General features: G+C 37.9%; 1 protein-coding gene across 1 annotated transcript in view; it reads left to right on the top strand.

Moving 5' to 3' along the window:
- The window catches only part of rapgef6 (Rap guanine nucleotide exchange factor (GEF) 6), a 149,887-nt gene that overhangs the window by 84,085 nt on the left and 47,264 nt on the right, over positions 1-18,538 (top strand). Inside the window, exons 8-17 of the mRNA XM_007572570.2 lie at positions 143-274; positions 4,291-4,471; positions 6,599-6,735; positions 9,269-9,427; positions 10,993-11,145; positions 14,303-14,467; positions 15,797-15,904; positions 15,994-16,197; positions 16,646-16,754; positions 17,662-17,905. Coding sequence (XP_007572632.1) covers positions 143-274; positions 4,291-4,471; positions 6,599-6,735; positions 9,269-9,427; positions 10,993-11,145; positions 14,303-14,467; positions 15,797-15,904; positions 15,994-16,197; positions 16,646-16,754; positions 17,662-17,905 — 1,592 coding nt within the window. The remainder of the gene's footprint in view (positions 1-142; positions 275-4,290; positions 4,472-6,598; positions 6,736-9,268; positions 9,428-10,992; positions 11,146-14,302; positions 14,468-15,796; positions 15,905-15,993; positions 16,198-16,645; positions 16,755-17,661; positions 17,906-18,538) is intronic.

Raw genomic sequence — 18,538 nt, 5'->3', positions numbered from 1 at the left:
GTGTGTGTGTGTGTGTGTGTGTGTGTGTGTGTGTGTGTGTGTGTGCGTGCGCGTGAACATTTGTGTGTTTTCCCTGTGTAATACAGGGAATGTTGGAAACTCATCCTCCTTTCTCTGTGTGCGTTTCTTCCTGTGTGAACAGCTTCCTGCCGATCTCAATAAGATGCACCTGACAGACCACGCCCATCAGCAGGTGATGCACATGGCGCCCAGCCAATCAGGGTGCAGCATCACCAGCGACTCAGGCAGCAGCAGCTTGTCGGACATTTACCAGGTGGGTTAGAAAAAGAAATTTCTTTGGGTCACAGAATCGGCTGGGAACAGATTTCTTTGTTCTACTAGAAAAACTACAGATGAATGATCAACGCTTCTCTCCCACGTTGCCATTAATAAATCAAAAGGAATAAATTATGAACCCTGCTAAAATTAGTGACTTGTTTGCTCACCTGTCAACCTTTAATCCTTCTAATTATTGCTCATCAGTTCTGATCTTCCAGCTGTGGACTGAAGGTCAGGTGTAGGAAGTAAACCTAACCTTTTGCAGCGCCATCTTTCCTCCAGTTAAAGTACTGAAACCTAATCGCTGTGCCTTCGTTAGTGGTGCCCGTTTTGCAGAAACTCTGATGGTGTCGATCTGATATTATAAACCTAATAACTATTACTAAATATTAGTTTGTGTTCAGTTTGACAGACTCCTGCTGATAACCTGTCATCAGAAACAGGTGAACATTTCTGAGGACTAAGTAGTTTTCCTACCTAAACTCTTCGGTGTGGATGTTGTCACTGAGGGAACCAGCTCACAGTTAGCCATTTTCAGCATCAATCAGCAACGCCAGCAATGCTAATCTTGCTAATTACTAATATATGATTCAAAATTAAATTAAAATTTTAACTCAGTCTTTTACAGTGTTGCTTTGCAGCAAGTACTGCTGGTTTAAATATGAATAAATAATGACCATTTATGCCAGGAAGGTAACAAACATATACATTTTAAATCCTGTCGGTTATGAAAATTGTATCGACAGCCTTAAGCTTCACAAAACAAGAAACCGACAACTTTCTGATGAGTGTGTCTCTGTTTACAACTAATTCTCCAATCAGCTGTGTCAAATAAAATAGGAGCATTTAGTAAGAAAACCTTGATAGTACTTTTTCACTCTTGTCTCCTTTAATTTTGAAATAGTTTGTTTCCTCTGCTAATTACTCCACTGCAGCAGATTGAGGTCACCTTGCACGCCTCTTCCTTTCTCTGCCTTTGTGACGTTTCTCCAGTATTTACCAGCTCAGTGTGCTTCGACAAGCCTCTCTTGAGTGCTTGAAGGACTGAGAGTCAATAAGAGACAAAAGAGAACATAAGAAACCTGTCATCTAATTGTTTTAATCCACTAACTTTTCTAATCTCCGCTGTTTGAGGAGAAAGCCGTTATAAATCCAAGAATGTTTCTTTTAGCCTCCACAAGCTGAGGCTTACAGTAATTATTTGGCCGTCCCGCCCTGCATGCTGTGTTTATAAATGGATCTTAGAGTTTCTTACTGACACAAGGCTGTTTATCTTAGGTAGCTTTAATCACAGTAACCAGGAAGGTTAGTTTGTTGTTGGGCTGATTTACAATCTGTTAACAAAGCTTTTAAAGTTAGTTACATTTAAGGAAGAAAAAAATATTTCATACATTTTTATTAAAAATAACCTGTTAAAGGTGCTGGATGCAACTTTTATAAAAATGTTTGTTTTTTTTTACATATTTGTTAAAACTAACAGTTTATGAGACAAATAATCTGTAAAAAGACCAGTCTTCTCTACCTCCTATCTGAGCTACAGTTACAGTCGAAAGAAATGCACCAACAACAACCAGTCAGAGCCAGGAGGCGGGGCTTAGCGCTGCCAATCAACCTCATGTACTGCTAAATGTGCTAATGGTGGAGAAACAACTTTCTGTTATAGGAGAACCGCTCATCTATCATCAGTGTTCTTTGTGCTAACTAGCCTTAGCATTAATTATAGTACGCTAGGTTACAGCTAGCATAGCTTGTATATTACTATATAGTAATTTTAATATAAATGATCGATAAAAAACTTCAGAAGCTTAAATTTATGAAATCATTACAAATTGGTAACATTGATAATTTTGATGAGCAGCGCCACATGGAGGATGATTGACAGCGCTAAGATCTGCCTCCTTGCTTTGATTGGTTGTTTCTAGTCAGTACTGGCTGTAGGAAGAAAAGCTCAGTTTTTTGTTTTTTTAATTTTTCCACAACAGTTACAGTTTATTTTTCATAAAAGTTACATACAGCACCTTATTCATATTTAATATTTTTATTTTTAATATTTTTAATTATTTTTTAATTCATATTTTAAGGAATTTAATGTTGACAAGAAAAGCAAAACAAACAAAAAAAAGAGATGCAAAAACAGACCAAAATGAAAAAAAAGGCATTTTATCCCCCTTTTTTCTTGCAGGATTTTTCTGCCTGGTTGGTTATGAGGTTATCCGGGTCTGACATTTAACACAGAGCGCAGATCATTTCACCCTCAGATTAGGTATTTATCACACGGATTTGATCCCATCGGCTTGTTGCTGACCCGGCCCCGTGTTTGTTTACAGCTGTCTTAAAGGGCTGACCCTTCCAGTCAGCTGCGCTCCTCAGCTGTCACTGTTTTACCGAGTTTCTCCCATGCATTTATATTCTTTATAACCTCAGAAGTTTGTTTTTCCCCAACTTCTGGACTTTTGCCCTTTCCTCCCTCAGCTAGTTTACATTCTGAAGCAACGTTTGCCACATCTCTCTTCTTCTTTTTGACATGAGGTGTTTTCTTTGGATTTGGTGTCTTTCATGTCGAGGAAATATCCTTTGAGCTAAAACTTGTTTTGACATTGGTGAACTCCTGCGCAGCCAACGATCAGGTGTGAGTGGCAGTGAAGGGTTTGTTCACGACAGGAAGTGAGGGAAGAAAATGAGAATTTAGTGAGCCTGTTGCTCTTTTAACCTCATTGTTGTAAAAAAAAAAAGAAGTAATTTTAAAATGATTCAGAGTCAAAGTCTTTTTTTATTCCTGTAAGGATGACAAAAAAATCACTCTCAATTTTACTAGGCAATTTTAAATCAGTAAATGATAAAAATATATAGTAATTTTATTGTAAATGATGGATAAAAGAGTTCAGAAGCTCAAATGTATTAAATCATTTGCATTTTCTGTAAATTCGGGATCTTGTCATTTATTTATTTGAAACAGAAAACACTGAGCAGGCGGAAACTTCTTTACTTCTCCAAACTAATTTCTCGTCTTTACTTTTACTACTGCTGAAATTGTGGAAATGTGAGAACTTCATCATACAAGAACTTGCACAAAACATTTGAATTTTGATAGAAATCAGAAAAGCGTGGCGTTGGCCCTGCCACTAGAGGGCTCCACTTTTAACCTCCAGGTTGATGGTTTAATTGCCCCTGCTCCTGCTGAGGCCAACCTGGGCCCTGAGCAGCCAGGACATTTGAACATTCAGAGGTTTTGGATGCCAGGATGTGGTTTTATTTTGAAAGTCCAGGTCACAGGTACAACTGAGTAGTTGAAAATATTCATAGAAACTTCTGACCTAGTTTAGTTTTGAACTTGTGCTATAAAGATTGTTCCAGATAGTTGTCTGTAAATATTCTGGGTATTTTATAATGAAGTATGGATTTTTTTAATGATTTATTTTAATGTGTTACACTAACACCCACAGGCAAAATGCACTGACCTTCAAATTCCCAACTAATTCAACATGTAAAGAATTTTAACTGCTAGTTTAGTTTTATACTTTTATTATAAAGACCAGTGCTTTTATTTATTTACCAGTTTTTTGTTTCATACACAAACTTGAATGTAGTTTGGATTTTTTGTGACAGATCAACAGAAAGTAGCAAATAATGGCTAACTGGAAGAAAAAGTAGCCACATTATCAGCTGTTTTTACAAGTAAAATCTGAAAAGTTGATTTAATAAATCAACTTTAACTGCATGGGTTGCAGTTAAAGTTGTCCAACTTTGGATATCTTTAAGCTAAAATTGCAAAAAATCTCCACTTGATGCACATTGTATTGTAGAGGTAAAGTTAGTGTTTATTAGTAAATTTTGGCGCTTTTTTCACCTTTTTTTAGAGACTTCTGCAGCAGTTTTCCTCAAAAAATTAAGACCAAAATTTAAAAATGTATCTCATCTGGCCATACTCTGGTGTTTGGTGGTTGTGTTTTGTCTCTGCAGAAAACGCTAAAACAGTCCCCACCTTCTTGTGATTACTTGTGTGTTCTTCAGGCCACAGAGAGCGACCTGGGAGACGTGGATCTGTCTGGACTGCCAGAGGCTCCAGTGGACAGCGAGGAAGAGGAGGAGGAGGATGAAGACCTGGAGAGAGCGTCAGACGGACTTCTGGGCCGGGACCTGGTCCGAGAGTGTCTGGAAAAAGACCCAGCCGACCGCAACGATGATGACATCGGTCAGTTTCTTTTGTTGCTTGTTTTACTAAAAAAACTTCTGAAACTTTATCAAAACTGCAGGTGTGTGTCGGAGTCCCGTGGATTTTGGTTAAAACATGTTTGTTTTTCATTCAGTGGGTGGAAAATACAGACATTTGACTCAAGAGTAGAGATACTTCAGAATAAAATTACTCAGGTAAAAGTCAAAACAAAATACTCCTAAAAGTCTAAAAGTAATTTTTTTTCAAAAAAGTTACTCAAGTAAATGTAACTAGTTACTCCCCAATACTGGTATTAGTCACTGTTTACTCAGATTTAAGTTTGTTTTATGACAATTCAGTACAAATGACCAAAAACGTAATCAGTTTGAATCATCTTAATATAAAAGTAAAAAGTACAGTTTGGTAAAAATATATCTAATTTACTTTAGTAATTGTAACTAATTACTACCCAGATCGGTAATCGGCCAGAAAACGGAATCGGTGCGCCCGTACTGATCAAATATTTGTATAAAATTGTTAAAAATGAATTTGGTCTGGTTTTGTTGCTATTTTGGGACCATCTGTTGCTCAGCTTGAACACACAGGGAGCCCTCCCCTCACAAGGCCCCCTGCAGAGGTATCTAAACAACAGCGCCCTTCTAATGTGTATTTTTAAGCAGGCAATCACTTAAACGGCCTCATTAGTGGGACCCAGTGGGGTCCTGGAGAAGAAGGTGACCACATCAGAGAGCGAGGCGAGGTGGTAAAGGCCTGGCCTGCTGCGAGCCCTCCGGGCCGGCCGGGGGTCTGGCCTTTTCACCGCCTTCTCTTCAGCTCATGAATATTAACTTTAAAGAAGAAAATGAATCTAAAATAGCGTCATTAGGGGTGCATTTGATTTTAGTATGAAGAAACACTTTATTTGAAGGGGTGAGCATCAGACTGACATGAACATGAAGGAATCTTCATCAGCTTTGTCATTAAGTGTCATTTGGTAAATAATGACGCTTTTATTGCAAACTTCCATTACAAATTGCATTAAAAGTGTCATTATTTACCGAATGACACTTAAAGACAACGGTCATAAACATCCATGAAGACTCCTTCATGTTCATAACAGGTGTTATGTCATGCTTTTGGCAGTGTGAGTTTAATTAGTTAGCTTGACTTTATTGAACGTATTGTAATAAAATAATAAGTTATACACGAAAATGCATTTAAGAGAAAAGCAAACAAAAGAAGAACAGTACTAAAGTATATTTACACGTTCAAAGTGCATCTCTGAAAAGTATTATACATTTTAGGTTTTTTTTAACAATTTATCTGACTAAACTGGTCAACATAGATCACCTTCATGGAGTAGTGCGTAATTTGATTTATGTTTTCCAGAGTAACTGTACCTTTTTTTGCATGTGTTATATTTGCATAGTTTACCTTCATCATGCCTGCAACACCAGTCTGCGGATTTAAAGAAATGCATTCTGATCCCTGTAGGTTGCATTTAACAAAAACCAAGAAAGAGCAAACTCAAGAGGAGTCTTAGCAGAAGAGTAATAAAAATATAAAACTACAGCAGTCAGGCTGTGAAGAAAAAATGTTTTAAAGCACTTGAGCAGTTTGGATCAAGGTCACTCTGTTCTCCGCTGCAGCACAGATGAGGCAGATTCTACGTCTCTTATGGGATTCCACCTTTATGATTTATATACACTTCTACCAGAGTAATTTCTGCTCTGGTTGTCATGTTTTAAAAGAGGAACAACTTCCTACACTGCAAAAACACAAAATCTTACCAAGTACTTTTGGTCCAGTTTCTACTGCAGATGTTTTAGTCCGCTTGAATTAAGACAAAACTAACTTACAAGTAACTTAGCAAAAAAAAAAAAGTCTTGTAATAAGTGAAATAATCTGCCAATGGAACAAGTATTTTTGACATAAAACAAGCTCATATTTCTTTCTGAAAACTTGTAAGTTAATTTTGTCTCATTTCAAAAGTACCAATATATTCCACTAGAAACTAGACCAAAACTACTTGATGAGATTTTGTGTTTTTACTGCCATGATGTTTTCATTATATCTGTATTTCTTTAGTTTTACTGTCACATTTTGCAGAAAGAGAAGCTTTAAGAGATTCTCTTCTAACAAAGTTATCGTCTCTTTGACAAACAGAACAACTGCTGGAGTTTTTGCACCAGCTGCCTGCGTTCGCCAACATGACCATGTCCGTACGACGAGACTTGTGCAGCGTCATGGTGTTTGAGGTGGTGGAGCAATCTGGCACGGTTATCCTGCACAACAAACAAGAGGTAGAAATGATTTCACATTCTCATTTCCCAGAATATTTAACTCAAACGTCAAGCAAGACACAAAAAATGAGATTTTTTTGAAACTCTCAAATAATCCTTTGGGACTTTCTCACATGCAAAGAGTTTATGGATTTCTGCTGTTAAGAAATAAGCCCACAGAAACAGGTTCACCCACAAAAACTCAGGAACATTTTCTTTTCACAGCTGAGTCAACGAGGAACTGATAACATACATATTCAAATAGATATCAAATGTGGCTTCCTGTGTGATTCCCCTTCCTGCATATTAAAAACATCACATCTGTATTCTTGACCAGAGAAACTTGACAGAAGAAGTTTGAAACACTACAACTGAAAATTGTTAGTTTTTTTGACATTAGCAGAATACAGGTAGCTTCATCTGAAATACATCTGCCGATAGAAACTACACTTTCCCAGCATTCCCTCTGGGAAACCTGCATGTGGATTGGACATGTTAATATTGATATTATTATTGCATTTGATATTTTGCATGAAAAATCCTGGATGCTACACACCTTTTGTACAATTTGTGTTGAAAAACCTTTCTTTTGTATCAATATTTCTCTCTTAATTCAAAACCATAATATAACTGCGAAAGCAGTAAATGAAGGTTTGAAGGAGCATGTGATGCTTCTCGATGTGTGCAGAGCCACTGTGTTCGTGCTGCCAGTCACTTGAGCTGCTACAAAGCAAATTAATTAAGTTACATGTCTGAGAGACAAGAGATCCATCCTGACTGTTTCCTCCACACAGCAGCAGTAAAACTGACCGAAAATTGATATCAAATCGACCATTTCTGAGATCAGGAAGATGGGGATTGATCTCAGCATTGGTAAAACTTAGAGACTCTCTCAAAAAATGTGTATCTGAACAGCCGTGTGTTTGTCTGTGTGCCTCCCTGCTGTCTCTGTCAGGTCGATTGATGGGCAGCGCTCCTCCACAGTGTCTCTGGATTCACATGGTGAATGTCAAAGAGAGGCACTTGGCTCCACTCAGAAGTCAAAATGGCTTGGCTGAGTGAGAGAGAAAGGACAATAAAGAGGCTGAAGTGGTTTAGTAGAGGAGAAAAGAGCAGGGACATGCTTCAGGGGAACAAAAAAAGCAAAAATAGCTTCATTTTTCACTTGTCATCTCATGGTTGCTAATTATTTCTCTACATATGCATTAAGTAAATCAATAATAACACAGCAGAGTTGCTAGTTAACTTTTGTGTGCTATGTATTTCTACGTGTGGTTGATTGTCTCAACTATTTCCTTTTCATCACCTCAAAGAAACAAGTGGGGCAGCAGGTAAAGCAACAGAAATAGAAACCGATGGGGCCGAGAAAGACAGAAGCACTCACAGATATCAGTGATGGCTGCAGAGGGAGCCCAGGGTTCGGTCGCCCTCCTTCCTGAGCGAAATGAAGCAGTTTCTATTTAAAAAGCAACTGCTGGAGACATAACTCAGAAACACAACCCGCTAGCACCGAAATATACTACAAGTTTGGCAACAACCAATGGATGTTTTGACTGCAACGATAAAGACCAACAACCAACCCTGCATACACTAGTGTTCATAGGCACGTTACAAAGCAAAAGCTGCTAGCTAACAATGACTAGCATTGGTTTTAGCTGTTCAGTGGTCAACATAATGCACTATATCTTAAATACCTGCTTAATATATAAGAGAAAAATGACACAGTGCTTTGCTAGTAATTGTCAACAACTAGATTTCAAGGTTAGGAAAAAGTTTTAATTTTAAAAAAGTAGGAAGGGAGAGAGAAGTAGTTTAGCTATGCTAACTTGACTATGACAACCTCAACATGTGGATATGCTGTGGGATCCAGCGTGTTTTGGTTCAGTTAGAAAATAAAAGTAGAAGCGTACCTAAACATCAACTCTTACAGATCATCAGTAGTGTTTAAATTAGCTAATCTACCACCGCTGTGTTAGCTTATCTAATAGCAGCAGTAGCTAAGCTACCACAGCGATCACTTATTAATAATCACAAAATAAGTATCAAGCCTAAAAAAATAAACTGTAACTGATTGAATGTTCTGGACTGTGTGTGGGAAATGTTTGGGTGTTTTTTGTTGTTGAATCTTGTTTATATGTATAGTGACGTTATTGCCAGTTGCCATGGCAACAGGTGTGTGTTTGTGTGTGTAGCGTAGTCAACAAAGAGAGCGAAGAAAACAGAAGAATATGAGTGGTTTTCAGTTGTTCTTAAACAGTTCCTCTGCATCATTTCCCCCCTTGCTGTGACACACTGCACTAAATTAATAACACCTAATGTCCAGGTTTAATTTTGTGGACTGAGTCGTTCTGGTGCGGCTACGGATGGCATGCAAAATAATCGTCTTTTTGTCCTCTGGCGTTATGTGCGTGTGCAAAATTTCTGGTTGTAAACAGCAACATGTCTGTATTGTTAAACACCTGAAAGAACAGTGCTAAGAAGCAATTATGGCCCATTTTATGGGATTAGCTGTTGGAATCAGAATAATTTGCTGCTGCTGTTGGTCTGTCTGCAGCTCGACCACTGGTATGTGATCTTGAACGGAGCCGTGGAGATCAGCCATGCAGAAAGCCGAACAGAGACTCTTTGTATGGGGAACAGCTTTGGCATCTCGCCCTCACTGGATAAGCAGTACATGAACGGAGAAGTTCGCACCAAAGGAGATGACTGCCAGGTAAAACAGAGCAAACAGAAATGGTGGTTTTATTCAGGGTGGAGAAAATGAATTCCTCTTTTTGTCCCTCTGCAACAATCTGATGCACTTTTAGTATTACTGTTGATCTATTTAATCATCATAAATAGCCAGTAATAGTACATTAATTTAATATTTGATCAACAGCTTAAAAGAATTTGACAACCAAATCATCAAATTATGAAAAACTGAATTTTTCCCCCTTCTGTTTTATTTAAATTATTTAATTTGTGGAACTTTTTACACCATTTGAACCAAATGAGCAAGAGAAAACAGTTTCTGTTTTGGGTTTGGTTAGCTACATATGACTTGTAAGCATTGATACAGTAAGGATTAACACAGCATTGCCCCTCTCTCACATATTCCTGTGCACTGCCTGTCAGCTGACTGAAAGAAAACACTTTTACCTTGCTTACAAGAAAGATAATTTTGACTGTTAAATATTTCCTGTTGCAACAAAACACAATTATTTGTGGTATTACTCCTACAAAAGTAACACATTTGTAAAAATACAGGAGACCAACTACAAAAACTAACAGGCTAGAGGTTAGCACAGAGCCTACCTCATTAAACAGTTTATTATTATTTACAGTGCAGAATGGCTGGTGTTTTTTATTCTTTACTGTAATAGCTTCATAAGTGTAGTTAAAGCTTTAACATTTTAAGGATTTTTAGCTCCTTCCGTTCACTAAAAGTTGTATCATGAGTTTGAATGAACTCTTGTGATTCTTTTCTTATAATTTATCATTTTTCTGACATTAGTAAAAGCCTGAACTGGCTCTATGATTTCTCCTTCCTATAGTAAAAAATAGACTGATTCTATGATTGACACTTCCTCTTTTGTACAAAAAATAAGCCATTTCTGTACAGTATTTATTTTTACTGCTATGAATCTTTTAATTTTAGTCCTGCTCCTCTTTAGCCTGTGAAGTAAAATGCGTGTCATGGAACAGAAATACCAAAGTTGAGTTGATTTCATTTCTGCTTTTCTTCTTAGAGTTCATGTCTGCCTCTGCAGCTCAATCATTTCTCCTCCTGCTTGTTTTTATATAAACTTTTCTTTCTCAACAGAATCCCAGTAACATCAGTTTCTTTGTTCGAGTGACCTTCTCTAAAGAAAAAACACATTCTTAATGTAATGGCGATGTGAAAAGTCACAGAAGGTTCCTTTGTCCACACTGACTAGTTCCGCTGCTGCACATATCGTTTCCTTACCACACATAAACAGGAAGTTGCAGAGGTAGACGTTAGTGAAACAAATGCAGAAACTGATGAGTTAGACAAGAGGAGCAGATCATGTTTTAGTGATTTCTTGTTCAAATAGCTGAGATGATTTTGGACCTCCATTTCTCCCAGTTCAGTTTTATTTCAGCGAGAGCTTTCCGCTGTTGGACATTTCCTTCCTCTGTCTGTGCGATCCTCCCATGCCTCACTTTGCCAGCTCTCATGCGTCCACGTTGCTGTTTTTTGAGTATCCGAACGTGGTGCAGAGCAATCTACTGCTCTACTACAAGTTCACCCGCTGTCCGCATGTCGTCCTCGACCAGTTCGTCTGCATCGCCCAGGAGGATTACTGGCGCATCCTCAACCACGTGGAGAAAAACACGCACAAGGTGGAGGAGGAGGGGGAGATCGTGATGGTGAAGGAGCATCGCGAGCTGGACCGCAGCGGCACCAGAAAGGGACACATCGTCATCAAGGTTTGTGGCTCAGCTACATGGACTTGAGTAGCTTTTTGAAAAAAATTACTTTTAGGAATGTTTTATTTTTTACTTTTACTTGAGTAATTGGATTATGAAGTTTTTCTGCTCTTAAGTAAACTTTCTGGATTTTTTACCCACTGAATGAAAAACAAACATGTTTTAACTAAAATTCACCAGACTCAGACACACCTGCAGTTTCTGTTAGTTTTTTATTGAAAGAAACTGATTTGGAAACATTTTCCTTCACCTGATTTTGTTATTTTTAGTTACTTATATGAATTATTGTCATTTTGGTCCTTAAAATTCCAACATTTCCACTTAAGTTTATATTTCGGTCTGTCTGATTATGTAGTTTTTAAATATTAAATAATTTGGTCAGTTACTCAGTATTTGAGTAAAGTTTTTACCAAACACTTTTTTACTCTTACTTGAGAATTTCTAGGACAACTACTTTTACTTTTACTTCAGTAAAGATATGTTGAAGTATTGCTGCTCTTACTTGAGTTCTCTACTCACACTGTGAAAATCCAAAATATTATCAAATAGTTTTGGTCTAATTTCTGATGATATCTGGGGACACCTGAAATAAGACAAAGTGAACTTACAAGTAACTTTTCAGACAAACATTGAGCTTATTTTAAGTGAACTATTCCTTTATTTTGGTGAAAAAGTTGTAGATCCATTGGCAGATTTTTTCACAGAGAGCTGTGCTGTTACCTAGCAACCCCACCCATGCCCAGCCCGTTGCCTAGCAACCTAATTCTTGTTCCATTGGCAGATCATTTCACTTATAACAAGACATTTTTCCCATCTTACAAGTGAAATAATTTTCCAATGAAACTAGAACTTTTTCATTAATATTTAGGAATTATTTGTCCAGAACAAGTTCTTAAAGCTTGCTTAAAATATATGTCTAGGTTAGTTTTTCTTATTTCAAATGTACTCAGACATGTTAACTAGAAACTAGACCAAAATATTTGTTAGGATCTTGTTTGTTTTTTGTTGTTGTTGTTGTTGTTTTGTTTTGTGGTTTTTTTTTTGGTTTTTTTTTGTGGTGCTCATATGTCTCCTAAGAGAATGGTTACATTTTTTGCTGTCAAAAACTCTTTCAATGTTTTTTTTGTTTGTTTTGTTTTGAGGGTTTTGCATCAAATATACCATGTTGAATTCTGGTACAAAAGTTTAAGTTTGGTTTTTTGGACCCTAAGTAATTCCCATACAAGGTTTTGGGAGATTTTTGCCAGATCTGGATATTTTTTGAGAAGTAAACAAATTTGTCTTTCTTTAGTCCAGAAATATGCTGAATGCAGGAGATTGTTCCCTCAATCTTTTAGCAATCCTTCAGTGTTGCTGTCGGCGTCTTGGCAGAATCTGTGGCATGCTTTCAGTGTTTTATTCTCATCTGTTTTTAAAACAAACAAATATTCTGTTTTTCCATGTGTATACAATATGGAAGACAGTCAGAAAGTGGTGTTTTTTTTTTAAATATAAGCATACCAAAGCCAAAACCAGGTTCTATTTAACTTAAATTTTGACTCAAACTCTTTAATAAGAACCTGAACTCTTGTATAATTTGAATTTATTGACTTCACTGGCTCGTAAAAAGAAAATACAGTACATCTGCTCTGTGTTCGTTGTTGATCATTATGATCGCTAGCAGTTTATTGTTTGCCGGAGTATTTTCTTGTCAGCTTCCTGAAGCCCTTTGATCCCATCGCCACAGCTCCAGAGGTTGCCAGGTATTGATCAGCTAATGGGCCTGAACGATTCTCTCTGCTGCCTTACCCAAGGAAAGCTGCTGGCTGTAAATCACATCCACTGGGGATGAGTCAATTCACAAGTGTTAGCATTTCCGCTTCTCTTTCCTAACTTTGTTCTTTTTTTGTGACCGACACAAAGCAGTTGCGTCTTCTAGTTTCTGTTCCCCAGTCGGACAAATCGTTTCCTGCAGAGTCCGCCACTGGGGGGATGTTAACAAATTGGCGAAACAGGAAGAGTAGACGTGTCTTGAATGTTGCACATCGCCGCTTGACATTGAAGTTTTACACCAACCAGGAGCTTTAATGTTCGGTTGTTATGTGGGTTTACCCTTAGATTGGTTTGAGGCTTCATCTGCCTCGTTCTTTAGATTATGGATGGCTGACAGCTCCATCCGGAGTTGGTCTTGTCATTTTCATGATTAATGTTAACATCATATATTCACTGCAAAAATACAAAATATTACCAAGAAATGTTGGTCTAGTTTCTAGTGTAAATATCTTAGTACACTTGAAAATAAGACAAACCAACTTTTCAACAAGAAATTTGAGGTATTAGAAGTCAATAATCCCTTAATATTAGTGAAAACCTTTTAGTTCCATTTGCAGATTCTTTCACAAAGAGAACTGTGTCGTTACCTAGCAACCCCAGCCAAGCCCAGACCGTTACCTAGCAACCACAGCCAAGCCCAGACCATTACCTAGCAACCCAGTTCTAGTTCCTTTGGCAGATTATTTCACTTATAACAAGACATTTTTCCCATGTTACAAGGGAAATAATCTGCCGGTGGAACTGGAACTTTTTCATTTATCTAAAACAAGCTCCTAAATCTTGCTTAAAAACTGTTTTATAAGGGGTTTTTTTTTATTATTTGGAGTGTGGTAAGACATTTGAACTGGGAACTAGACCAAAATGTTGGTTTGATCTGTTTTTTTTTGGTGTTAAATGTGTGTAACTACACGTTTTTGGTGTGTAAATTCTTTGTCCTTTTGTAATTGTTGCAATCTTTCCTTAAAATGTTCATAAAGTCATCATCTAATGACTGTTCTCATATTATTTCGATTTTATTCTTGTTTTATTTCAACTTCTTTCTCATATGACCTTATTCTTGGAATTATTCTCATTTTACTACAACTTAATTATTGCAGCTTTATTTTTGTAATTTTTATTTTCCCTATTATGGCCCTAGTGTTCCATCGTACAAAGTAAATGCATAGTTTTTCAAAGATTTTACAAATAAATGTCTGGAAAGTTTGGTTTAAATTTTATTCAGTCCAATACTTTCATGTTATGTTCAGTGGAGTTAGACTGGATCTGGGTTTCATTTAAGTGACAGAACCGCCTGAACGCATGTCCTCTGTGTTGGACTTTGGTGAAACTCTCTGTGTATTTTTAGGGAACTCCAGAGCGTCTGATCATGCACCTGGTGGAAGAGCCGTCGGTGGTAGACCCCACCTACATCGAGGACTTCCTGCTGACCTACAGGACCTTCCTGTCCAGTCCCATGGACGTTGGCAGGAAACTGCTGGACTGGTTCCAGGTGGACTGCTACCGGGACACGGTCAGTTGGGACTTTTTTTGTCTGTTTCTGGGCGATGGCTAACTAAACTCTGTTTGGCTGAAGGCTAAAGAAAAGCAAAAGCTTCCTGTAAAGGGAGTCTGCATACAAATAATGGCTCAACTTGACCTCCGTTTGCTTATTCATACCAACACAGAGTTCAACCACCAGAGGTCAGGGGCCAAACGAAGTCATTTAAAGGGCCACAAATGGCTCCCGGGGCCACCCGTTGGGCATCCCTGGCCTAAAGTAAAATATCAGCGTTTCTTATATTGTCATGATTGTCGATGGCAGCTTCATGTGTGGAGGTGTTTACCTGCAGATTGATGCAGGAACAGCCAGCTCAGCTGTCTGTGAGCCAGCTACTGATTGGTTCATGCCTGATGCTTTAACCTGAGGTTAGTGTTGTTCTGTCAATACTCGTTACTTTGACATCCAGCCTGGAAATCAACAAACTGGATCCAGGAGGAGACGGTAGCAGAATGTGAGAACAGCAGGAAAAGACGTGCAAATTTAGCAGAAATGTTTGTTTTTTAGTGTTTTTTCTCTAATTATGAACTAAAAGACAGTTAGGATTAACTTAAAGGGGCATTTTATGTGATGATCATCTGTTTTTCTTTTGTTCCTGTATGAATTGGATCTATATCTGTTGATCTTTGCTCCTGGTTGCTTCTGGTCTTTCAAAGTCTGTTTTCCAAATGTGAAGTATGGAAAACAGAAAATAAATTTGGGATAAACTTTTGTAATTCCTGACTTTATTCCCTATTTATTCTTCCATCCTTCCTTCTTGATGTCCTTCTTTTCTTTCCTTTCCTTTATTCATTCCATCTTTCCATCTTCCTCTCTTGTTTCTTTTATAATATATTTATTTTCTTCTTCTCTTCCTTCTCTTACTTTTTCATTTCCTAGTTTAACATTTTCTTCCTATTTTCTTTCTTTTCTTTCCTTTATGGTCTATCTCGTTTCCATTCGGTTCTGTTTACTCTGCGCTGGTGTCATATGTATGAATTCAGAGTGAATATTATGTTTTATATCTTAAATTGAAGTAAATTCCTGTTAAGTCTGGTCGTTTTACTGAAGTGCAGAAACTTTGCTGATATGCTGATCTTGTTGTAGAGCTTTGAAATCATCCAGTGTTTATCTGAAGCGACCAACGCGATGCTCTAGAGACGTAGAGACCTTTCATTCTGCTCTATAAATACCCTGCTGGAGCTCTTAACACGTTTTTTATCTGACTATACAAATAGCTTGAGGTTTTTAAATAAACCAACAGGGACACAGAGCATTAGAGAAACTCTTTAGGTTAAATGAAGCGTCTGTTTTCTCACTCAGGTGACGAGAATAGTGCTGCTTTGGGTCAACAACCACTTCAACGACTTTGAGGGCGACTCGGCCATGACGCTCTTCCTGGAGGAATTTGAGAAACATCTAGAAACATCAGTAAGAGCAAATAAGAATAATGGCCTAAAGTTCTCCTTCTCTTTTGCTTTTCAGATTATAATTCTGTTTCCTGTCTTTCTCTGTGGCAGAAAATGAAGGGTCATCTGAGGTTGCTGAACATTGCATGCGCAGCCAAGGCGAAGTGGAGGCAGATCACGCTGCAGAAGGCATCCAGGGAGTCGCAGCTGCATTTCAGCGTGCAAGGAGGCAGCGAGAGAGGATTCGGCGTCTTTGTGGAGTCGGTGGAAGAAGGAAGCAAAGCGGCAGAGACCGGACTCAAGCGGGGGGATCAGGTGAGGCGGCGCAATGACATAAACATTTCAATATGCAGCTTTTATTGTTAGAGGTTCAAATTTCTACAAGTTTGACATTTAACCAGCTCAGAGCAGAAGAGGATGTGGATGATTCTTTATCTGGATTATTCATAATTACAGCAGAAACTGTAACTGTTGGGGATGTCAGGACTTCTTTAGTCTTGACAAAGGAGCAGAGTCATAACTTTCTGAATGAGTTGCTTACTTCTGACTGACCTTTGACCTTGGAAACGCTGCTGACAACATATCAGGAGCAAAGAGCAGATAGGGTCAGAGCGACTTCTGGTTTCCATAGTTGACCTATGACCCATTATGGAAGCAGATGGCACAGCACATTTTAAAGCAAAGAAAATATAATGAAAAGTTATAAAATGTGACGATGTTACAGTTACATTATAAAATCTATTTTTAATCTGTTTTGTTGCAGATCATGGAGGTTAATGGTCAGAACTTTGAGAACATCGGCTTGTCCAAAGCAGTGGACATCCTGAGGAATAACACACACCTTTCCCTCACCGTGAAAACCAACATCTTTGGTAAGTAAAGCTGCATTTTTACTTTACCACAAGCTAAAATTGTACAAAATGTTTATTTTAAATATTATTCAAATGGCTCAGCTTAGTGGTTACCAACTGTGGTCTCTTATTTTACTCCACACCTCAGTTGTCTTTGCCGTAAAGTTTTATGTGGCCCAAAGGGAGACTTGAATAAAACCTTGAAAATGATTATAATATGCTTAAATAATGTTTTATCAATCAGGTGAAATCAGTTGTCAATGGAAGCGGATTAGGATTACTGAAAAAAAAAAAATCTGAATTTTTACTTTTATTTAAAAATTTGCCTGAATTATTCAAACTTTTATTTTCTAAGATCAGAAATCAGAATTCCAGGGGAAAAAATCAGGATTCAGAGAAAGAAAGTCAAAATTCTGGAAAAATAAAAAATCTGGGGGGAAATCAATTCTGAGAAACTGAATTGATTGAATTCTGTTTTTTTTTGTTTTTTTTGTTTTTGTTTTTATTAAATCTGGGGGAAAATTCAGGATTCTGAGAAAAAATTCTGAATTTGAGAAAAACTGTGAAAATTCTGACTTTTCTCAGAATTTTGAACAGAAGATTAAAGCCAGAATTCAGTTTTTTTCAGTGGCAGTAATCTTCTGTACTTTTCCATATTTGTATTCTGCCAAATTAAATCAATGTAAAACTATGTCCAGTATTAAGAAGTACTACTTATTCAAATTTTAACAATACATTTTACCTCAACCGGCCCTTTTAGGACATTTCATAATCTTGATGAGGCCCGAAATAAAAGTGAGTTTGACATCCCTGCTCTGGATGCATAAAGCTGAGAGTTTTCTGGTTGTAATGAAACAAAATAAAAAGATTAAGAAGTTCAAAAGCACTGCAACCAATATCTGCTCTTCGTTTTGCTCCGTCTCTCCAGTGTTCAAAGAGCTGCTGAGCAGGATCATGCACGAAAAGAAAAACGGTGGCCCTCACATTCCTAAGATCCAGGAGAAAAAAGGCAACCGCTTCTCCATCGCCGACTTCTCCGGAGACATCGAGTTCCCCACGGACAGCAAAAGCACCCGGAAGATGAAAGCGAACACCGTGTCGGGGGGACGCAACAAGATCAGGAAGATGCTGGAGAAAACGCGCTTCAGTATACTACCACCCAAACCATTCAGGTAACACTGGCTGGGAGTCAGTGGGGAATGGAAAAACATCTTTTCTCTAATCCAGATTAGAAGTATAAAGAAGCTGCAATTTAGTGCTAAAAAGCTATTTTCTCAAAAACTTAACGTGGTGAGATTTGTGTTATCATTGCTAAATTTTAAACTTTATCCTCTGATAACATGGTCAAAAATCAAAGTTTTTACTTTTTTTTTTTTACGTTTTTCTGTTGGTATAAGTAAAAAAAAAACAACACCACACAAATCAACAATTGAAAGATTTCACATCATTGCACAACAAAATGTTGGTTAGAGTTTCATTTCTTATGTTTCAAAATAGGGCTGCACAGTGGTGCAGCTGGTAGAGCTGCTGCCTCGCAGCAAGAAGGTTCTGGGTTCAATTCCCAGCCCAGTCTTTCTGCATGGAGTTTGCATGTTCTCCCTGTGCATGGTGGGTTTTCTCCCGGTACTCCAGTTTCCTCCCACAGTCCAAAAACAGCCCTGTGACAGACTGGCAACCTGTCCAGGGTGACCCCACCTCCCACCTCTCACCTGGAACGTTAGCTGGAGAGGCACCAGAAACCCTCCCAACCCCACTAAGGGACAAGGGTGTAAAGAAAATGGATGGATTATGTTTCAAAATAATTT

This window comes from Poecilia formosa, unplaced genomic scaffold (genome assembly GCF_000485575.1).
Source record: "Poecilia formosa unplaced genomic scaffold, Poecilia_formosa-5.1.2 Scaffold304, whole genome shotgun sequence".
Taxonomy (NCBI): domain Eukaryota; kingdom Metazoa; phylum Chordata; class Actinopteri; order Cyprinodontiformes; family Poeciliidae; genus Poecilia; species Poecilia formosa.
The sequence above is the reverse complement of the archived record's forward strand: the minus strand, read 5'-3'. Positions and strand labels throughout refer to the sequence as shown.